Source organism: Dermacentor andersoni, chromosome 3 (genome assembly GCF_023375885.2).
Source record: "Dermacentor andersoni chromosome 3, qqDerAnde1_hic_scaffold, whole genome shotgun sequence".
NCBI classification, from domain to species: domain Eukaryota; kingdom Metazoa; phylum Arthropoda; class Arachnida; order Ixodida; family Ixodidae; genus Dermacentor; species Dermacentor andersoni.
In genome coordinates, this window is record NC_092816.1 from 128,976,089 (window position 1) to 128,984,851 (window position 8,763).

General features: G+C 42.6%; 1 protein-coding gene across 1 annotated transcript; it reads right to left on the reverse strand.

Moving 5' to 3' along the window:
• Window positions 1–205: 205 nt before the first annotated feature.
• LOC140216534 (glutathione S-transferase 2-like) lies at window positions 206–8,393 on the reverse strand. Its single transcript, XM_072286897.1, has 4 exons — window positions 8,094–8,393; window positions 7,101–7,159; window positions 4,490–4,631; window positions 206–403 (listed from the first exon to the last, which is right to left on the reverse strand). Exons 1-4 carry the CDS (start codon window positions 8,232–8,234, stop codon window positions 206–208), a joined length of 540 nt encoding a protein of 179 aa, XP_072142998.1. The 5' UTR covers window positions 8,235–8,393.
• Between the last annotated feature and the right edge of the window lie 370 nt (window positions 8,394–8,763).

The window sequence follows — 8,763 nt, forward strand, 5'->3', positions numbered from 1 at the left end:
GGCAAAGGCCTCTCCCATACTTCTCCACCAACCCTGGTCATGTAATTCCCAGTCAAGGGTCCTTAAGGGTTCATAGATGATGATGATGATGATGATGATAATCTGTCCAACTTGTTACCTGGCATTGTACCTCTAGTCATAAACCAAAACAAGCACACCTAGCCGACACCGTTTTACAATTAGCGCTAGAAGTATCGAAGGCAAGTCAGGCGACAGAGACGCAGAGAAGAATTACCTCAAGAGCCGTAGCAACGAGCGAGGTCATGGCGACATCGGCGAGAGTGAAGGTTTCGCCGACCGCGAACTTGTCACCGATCAGGTGTTCGAGCCCCCTGAGGACGTTGTCTTCGAATGCGGTCTTCTCCTCGGCCTTCGGCTTGGTCTTCTGAACGAATCGGGGAAGCTGTGCAGCGAATAGATGCACGCACATTTGGCTTTATTCAGATGGCGCAGAAAGCCAGCGATGGCTTCAGCTTGTCGCATGATAAAAAAGCGTTGCGTACTTGTAGTTATATACTACAATACTGATTTTTCGTAACTCGACACCAAGTTGTTGCGATTATTGTGGCCTCTTGCTTAAGAGTAATAAGATGCTGAAATCGAACATGTGGAACTGACGCACTTATGACCTATAGTTCGAATACACCGCGTAAGCAGCATCAAGAAACCTGTGAAGATCAGTAATTGCCCTGTTGTCTTCGTGTTTGTTCAAATGCAAACTAAGAAAGATCAAGCACAAGGGACCTGCGGTGTTTATTAATAATTATAGTTTCATAGACTTTGTTGAAAGGTTTACTCGGAGAATATTAGAGGCTCGATTTCGCAACATTTGGACGACACACGCAGAAGAGAAACACACACTACAGAGCGCTACTTGCAAGTATCGTTTTATTCCCTTGTCAATGGAACAAATACTGGAAGATACTCGTGGGGGGTGGGGTGGAGGTTAACGACAAAACAAAGAGATTTTTACAGACATGGCCATCCACCAATGCCAAGCCAGCTTTGTCTGTGATCATTTTTGACATCGCAAAAAAGGAACCACGATACAAAATTCCAGATTAGCGCGTGAGGAAATCGATTTCTCCCTAGTTACACTAGGGAGACTGATGGCATGCTCACGCACATACTTCCGAAATGTGCAATCTCAGTGGCTTCGATTATTTCTCGCGTCACTTGACTACCATCTTTGCTCACAATCTTGCGTTTCTTAAAGAATGGCCGACGTCCCCAATCTCTGCAATGTATCCCGAGGTGTCCGGCGACTGCTTTTGAAACGTTATTGTCATGCTCCTTTAATCTTTCATTCAAACATCGTCCAGTCTGTCCGATATAGTTTCTGCCGCACTGAAGTGGAATAGAATACACCACTCCCTTAGTGCAGTCAACGAACTTTTTTCTTTGTTTTGTTTCACAGCCTCGGTTCTGTGTGGCACCTGGGTTTACTTTGCACGCATGCTCAGTGTCCTACCTAAAGGAGCATTCGCTGGCTTTAGTTCCGGCGGATAAAGAAGGAGGCTTCTTGGTGTTACCTAAGGAATAGTATTTATCTAAAGCAAGAGAAGCCATCAGAGCGACTTTTAACTGCCGCACCAGTGTCTGCTTGTTTAAAGTAAAAAATGAAGCTAAGAATTTGTACGCTAGCTGGGAACTAGATAACCTGAATAAGTCTCTTGATAAAAAGAGAAAATTAAGCTTACAAATATTCTTCACAGCAAAGACCCATAAAGTGGACTGCCCGCTTAGGGTAATTGTCACGGGTAAAGACACCTGGCAGTTGCCGGTAGCGTCGTTCCTGCAGGCCAGGTAAAAATTACTGGAAGTTAACGACCCCTTTTCAATAAAAAATTTTGAGTCAGTTATTGCGTTCCAACGAGAAAATTGTGACAAGGGGTATTTGGCTTACTCCTTTGATGTCCAAGACGTATTTTACTCTATTCCTCACAAAGAGGTCTTGCTGTGCATTGAACAATGTGTTGACAATTACGGAAACGTTGCCTTTCAAAATGATTCACAGATGCATGCTGAAGCCTTTCTAGAGTTCGCGTCCTTGTATTTAAGATCCACTTATGTGTCTCGGAAGGGAAACATTTTTCTTCAGAAACAAGGAATATGTATAGGTTCATCTATCGCACCGATTCTGAGTGACTTCTTCCTATGCCAACATTAATGGAACCCTAGCCGTGCGCCTCGTCAATCCACGGTTTGCTCGTGTGTTCAGGTTTGTTGACAATTATTTAGTTCTATTGGAAAATGTTAAAGACGTGACTCAATCGCCATTGACACACCTAGAAAAAATTTTCAGAGAGGGGCTAGAGCCATTGGTGATCACAGGTGAAGAGCCACACGGTAGATCTATTAGGTTTCTTGACTTAAAACTAAGTCTAGGCTCCAGTCGTTGTTGTTGGCATTGTTGTGCAAATAAGCCTCTTCTGCCCTTCGAACCTACGCATTCGGAAATCGTAAAACGAGCCATAGTTAAGTCATGTTACAGAAACGCATTGCGAAAATCGTGCCATCATAGCATTGCTGACAGCTTTCGGGAGCAAACGCGCATGCTCATGGGGGCAGGTTATCCGTTCCATGTATTAGTATCTGTGGCAGAATGTTTGCTAATGGAAATCGGAACCAGGGCACCATTATCTGGGAAGGAGGCTTGCGGTCCAAGCAAAAGAGAAAAAATAGAGGGTGATGCCGTGCATCCATTTGATCGGGGACCGAGTCAAGAAAATTGCTAAGAGATGGGATGTAAAAGCGGCGTTTTCCGCATCGAAAAAAATGGTGAGCATGTGTGCAAAGGTAAACCCAGGTGCCACACAGAAACGAGGATGTGAAACACAATACAGAAAAAAGTTCGTTGACATCACTATGAGTGTAGTATATTCTATTCCACTTCTGAGCGGCAGAAACAGACTGGACGTTGTTTGAACGAAAGATTAAATGAGCATGACTATAACGTTTCAAAGGCAATCGCCGGACACCTTGGGATAGATTGTAGAGATTGCGGATGTCGGCCATTCTTTAAGAAATTCAAGATTGTGAGCAAAGATGGCAGTCACATGACGGCAGAAATAATCGAAGCCGCTGAGATTGTACATTTGGGAAGTATGTGCGTGATCATGCCATCAGTCTCCCTTAGTGTAAAGGAAATAGATTTCCTCGTGCGCTAATCTGAAATTTTCTATCGTGGTTCCTTTTTTGCGATGTCAAAAATGATCATATGACAAAGCTGGCTTGGCATTGATGGATGGCCATGTTCGTAAAAATATTTTTGTATTTGTCGTTACGCTCCCCCCACCCCCCTCGGAGCATCTTCCAGCATTTATTCCATTAACAAGGGAATAAAAGGATACTTGCAAGTAGCGCTCTGTGGTGTGTGTTTCTCTTCTGTGTGTCGTCCAAATGTTGTGCAATCGACCTTCTAATATGCAATACCGACTCGCCCAGTCCTCAACCTTGGCAAGTTACTCGGAGAAAGTGGGCTGGAGTGCGCGCGCACTTCAGCTGGCGGCGGCTCTTTGATTGGCAGGGACCGCGTGTACATTTCCACTGTGTCTACAAGATTTGGCCTCTAGCTCTCAGGGATTGTGGGCACATAATGTTCGTACTTGAACAGTGTCAGGTGCGAATTTTAAGACAAAGTATGCGAAAACAACATGTACGAGTTTTTGAAGGTCTTGTGAGACCGACATATGGCTTTATCAAGATATGAAGTAAAATTAGCACAAGGATTCAGTTATATCTGATGTCTTAGCCTTGGATGTACATTTGACTACGTCACCGAATTTTGATTGAAGCTAGTCGATTTGTTTAGGCACATGCTGAGTGAAATATATATATATATATATATATATATATATATATATATATATATATATATATATATATATATATATATATATATATACATTAAATACCTATAACTAGTGAATCTGAAAGTTAGCTAAAAGGGTATAAGAAGAAAATATATATAATTTCTTGTAATTAGGCCACACACTTCAACATTTGGCCGCTAGTCACAAATCAGATCGCGCAGGTACCGGTGAACGTAACTCGTCGGCACATTTATTCTGTAGCATCTGTTGCACACATCTGTAGCCAATAACTTATTAACGTTATTTGCTACAAATGTCGTAATTACAGTAAACAACTTTAACTTTGGTCACACAGAATCTATAACACCGGCCACATCTACGCTAAATTTAGATTCGAAGCCTTTTTTCCTTCTTTGAGGACACTGTCACCGCCCGACTGCCCCACATTTTCTTTATTTTTTCAAAATCAGTTTTCGCTGAATGTCGGCGGTGGTACCTATAGGTCACAGAGTAGTGTCTGCTTTTAGATGAGCGTTCTTTGCCTTTCATAGCCTGCCTTAAGTGGTTGCGCTCATAAGATGTTCATCCTATTATGATAACATTGGTAGAGGATAAACTCTGAAGAGAATTAGCCACTTGATGGTCCTGGACGAGGGAGGAAATTGCGCACTTACGAGGAAAGCAACCGTTGCACTGTGAATTGTGGTTGAAAGGCACGCAAGAACCTGGTCAATGCGGGTGCGAGTCTTGATGCAGGTTGGGTAGAGCTTCGACTCGGGAGCGTATTTTCGCAGTAAGTAGTAGGCGATGGCGTTGCTATGGAAATAATAAAGTATAAGCCATGTGAAAGAGAAATTTCTATTTTGGCTGAGAAAATAATCGAAACGCGGGCAGGGAATTTATCCCTAATTTTCTCACAGCATTAAATTTGCACCACAGAATGTATGATTTAAAAATGCCATCCCCGCCAAAAGCACAATATATTTTTTGTTTACACTTTATCAACATTATTTCAGGGCACTACACAGAAGATAATAAGAAATCGTAATAACTAATTTATTGATGATATACTACGCTATAATGTAATACTTACTACATTTCCATTGGGAAACCCTATACCCCTGGGACACAATATCGACTGCCATTTGTGATTATGGACCCAGTATCTCCTTTATTACGGGAGCGATGGACTGGAGCATCATATTAGGAGGAGCTGGGTACTGGTGCCAAAAGCAGTTGTAGAGCGAAAAGAAAGCTCGGTGCATGTCTACCGTATATACTTATTTAAAAAATAAGAAAAAGGAAGAACGAGCATTTCTACTGCAAAAAAAAAAAAAAAATCTAGCGTCACTAGAATAACTAGCGCTTACCTTCATATTGTTACGGAAGGATGGACGAAGAGAGGAAGAAGAAGATCGCGACCCACTGGCTGCTGCGGGTTGCTTGTGGTCAGGGATCCTCACTACTAATACTCATTTTGTATATATATTGTAAATATAATCTTCTATACTCCAAACATCCCCGTAACGATATCAGAAGCATAGTACCCTAGCACTACTCCTCACAGTACTCTCTTTGTATTCCTTTCATTATTGCATGGGAGTACAAGTTTCAGAAGAAAACAGAGCCCTACCGAAATTTAGGGTGATTGGAAACATATTCAAATGTCAGGCAAGCAAGTGCAGGCGTCCTATAGATACATTAAATTCATCGGTGTTCTTTATGCTGCTTACACTAGGCGAACGTAAGCAGCGGATTTCTAAAGAAAAAAAAAAAAGACGACCGAGTGATTCGCGGTGGTAGAGTGTGCCTAAAGTGACGAGTCACTGACAATTTGCTATATCAAGGGGCCATGACGAGTCGGCTCTTTTGAAAAGGGGTCGGGTTATCGGTGTCCCACCTCATTTATTTTGGTCGCCGTTCAATTAAAAGCGACCGCCAAGAGGGGCAATGTTCACCAAGAAGCCCGGATTTCCTCTCACGGCTGCCACCTATAGCTCGAACGCGGGCAGCTGCATAGGCGCGACTTCGTCTTCATTAGTCTGGCGGTGCCGGCTCGCCAACAGACAAAGGATGTTGGGTTTTGTATGGCACCCAGAGGCAGGGTGTATGGGCTTTCTCTGAGCAATCAAAAAACCGCTTCTAGCAGGCGAAAAACAAAAATTGTTGCCGGTACTGAATGCAATGCCTGAAGTGCTACAACACTCATTTTTTTTTACGATTCTCATTTTCACTAAGAAAAGTCTCAACTAGATCACAGACGCTTCAACTTTGAATGAGCTGTTACTGTAGATTCGGGGTCAACAAGTAAGCTCAGCGCCAGCAATCAAATCTTTGTAATGATCGCACATTACAAATATTTAGATAATAAAAAATGTGACAGAGCAGTAAGGTGTTTTTTTTTATTTCACCATCATACATTTTGGCGTATATCATGTATGGTAAACAGCGCGTTGACAGCTCTAAGACATTTCTTTGCTCACATAACGATGTGTCACGCTTAGTGCTTCTCAGAAACCATCTCAGATTGTTTGTCTTGAAGCACCTTTCCAAACCAATTAAAATACTCGGCGGAAAATTTCGTGGTTCCTTTTCCTTTATGTTTTCTCCGGTGATTAATTTTTTTCTAATCTTCATTGAATTTGTTTCATGATGAATTTATTATTACAAAACATCAATTAGGTTTTTTTTTTCGAACCTAAAGGCGAGTTCTCGTCGACACTATCATCACACATTCCATTGGTGATGGGTCGTAAGGTCTGCGCTCCTCCACGCAATGAGCTCTTCTGGTTTGCATACCAAAAAGTTTATTATAAGATGCTTTTATCGTTCGAGTGCATCTACGCCGTCATTGCAAGTAAAAATTTAAGTGTGAGTCCCTTCATGGGCGCTACTTACACATACGTGATGGTAACAACTGAAGCACACACCCACAAAAAAAAAAAGAAGAAATTATGAGCATGTGACACACGAGTGGTCGTGTGTCTCCCGTCTTCTTTCACCTTCCTCGTGTTGCTTAGCGCTTTAATTTATTAATCATGTCTTACGAACACATCCAAACAGTCACTTTAATGTGCCTATGTTATTTGTTTCTCTGTGGTAGCCCAAAATAACATATGGGGATGACAAATAATAATCGCTCTATTGATGTGAAACTACACCGACTATAGAGTTTCTTGCGAAGGTTGACGTAGATATACAGTTATCGCTCACAGCAGCTGTCTCATTTGCCTAGGGACAAAGAACACTAGATCATGGATTCCACGTAAAAGCAGCAAACCGTACCTCTCGTAAACAATAAAACCTTCATCGTCAATTGCAGGGACTTTGTGGAATGGATTAACCTGCAAGGAGAAAAAAAGCGCAGTTGTTGCCATGGTCGCGTCCAATAAAAAGCAAGGTCTCGCCGCCGTCTGAGGAAGGGGGGGGGGGGGTATTGGGGGTTAGTCTCCCGACCCCCGCCACCCCTGAACTCCATCAAGAACATACTAAAGTTTTATATCTCTCTCTCGCTTCCAACAGGATGCGTCAGAGAAACAAAATTTGATGTTTCAGGTTAACTTTCGAAGTCACCATGTACGTTCTAAATAAAAACAAAACATTTAATAAAATCGTAATTAGGTATCAAGCCAGTGCGCGTTGTTTTGCGTCGACATGCGCTAATTATGGCGCAGCTACCTTATATTTACTCTTCCCGCACCCTGTCAAAAATTACGCTGCGGACACTCTTCGAGCGTGAGGGCTGCACTGCTCTATTTTTTAAGTCATCAACGAACCTACTGACTTAATTCCTCAAAGAAAGCTTCAGCGCCTGAAAATTGGAACGACATAGCTATAATGAAGCACATATTCCACAGGAACTTTCATAATAGCACGGATAGCTTGCAACGATAGCACTTATTCATTACGACTGTATACCTGGCTTTCTTAACTAAACCAATACTATTACTTATAATCAATGCAAATAAACAGTTTTAGCGTATGCTCAAACTGAACCAAATGAAAATTATGTGTTGGTGCTCAAAGAACTGTACATCTCATTTTCAGCAATTGGAAAGCATACTTTATCAGCACAGCTTCAATGGTAAGAAATCATGGCGTGGAGACAGACCACAACGACTGCTTGCTTTCCTTATCTTAGCTTGCAAGGCTGACTGTTCAAGTAGATTCAATTCGCTACAAGGGATGAAAACACCGATTTTGGCAATCCGCTTCATATCAGATGACATACTCTCTGCCAATACCTCACTACACCTATTTTGTCGCATGGAGGCATACCTTTAGATATTCGTCGCTCAAGTGCTCTTTCTTGGCGAAGTCCAAGTTCTTGAGCTTCAGCTCAATGTCCAAATGTTTTGCTAGTGAGCGCACGTAAGCGCAAGGTGGGCTCTTCTCTAGGTTGTACAAAGTGATGGCCATGGTGCAGAGCAAGCGTAGGCGCGACCCTTCTCCCAATTCGAACCGACAACGAGTGAGGTGAGGGCAAACGTGAGGAAGGATGTTTGAAGAGTGCAATCGTGCAGGTGCCTCGGGCGTTGCACCTGGATGTCGCCGTTAGTAGCGGCCTTGAAAAGTGCGCACGTACGCAGCCCACTGCGGACGATATAGGACCATGCGTTTACTAGTAAGATATTGTGCCTATATATATAATCCGCGCCTGTACGATTTTAAATCGCAGTTATATTATCACCCAAAAATAAAAAAGAAATAACAACTTGGTGCCGATTCTACCACGCACATCGAGTAACCAAGCCTGAGTCGACGCGTTCCTTGCTGCATTGTTATTACGAAATATACAAATGCACACAGCAACGCAAACAGTTTAATGTTAGCGGCCATAGTGGCTATCGGAGTCCCACGACGCATCCTTTTCGCTGGCTACCGACCACAGAAAGTAATCTTCTAGTTCCAAGTAATGCATTAGAAACACCACACTTATCGAGGCTCG

Excerpts from the sequence above, each read along its gene's own strand:
- LOC140216534 (XM_072286897.1), bottom strand. The coding sequence starts at position 8,234 with ATGGCCATCACTTTGTACAACCTAGAGAAGAGCCCACCTTGCGCTTAC. Across the intron at positions 7,160-8,093 it reads TGAGCGACGAATATCTAAAG|GTTAATCCATTCCACAAAGT; the intron begins GTATGCCTCCAT and ends TTCTCCTTGCAG. Across the intron at positions 4,632-7,100 it reads GGTTTTATTGTTTACGAGAG|CAACGCCATCGCCTACTACT; the intron begins GTACGGTTTGCT and ends TTATTTCCATAG.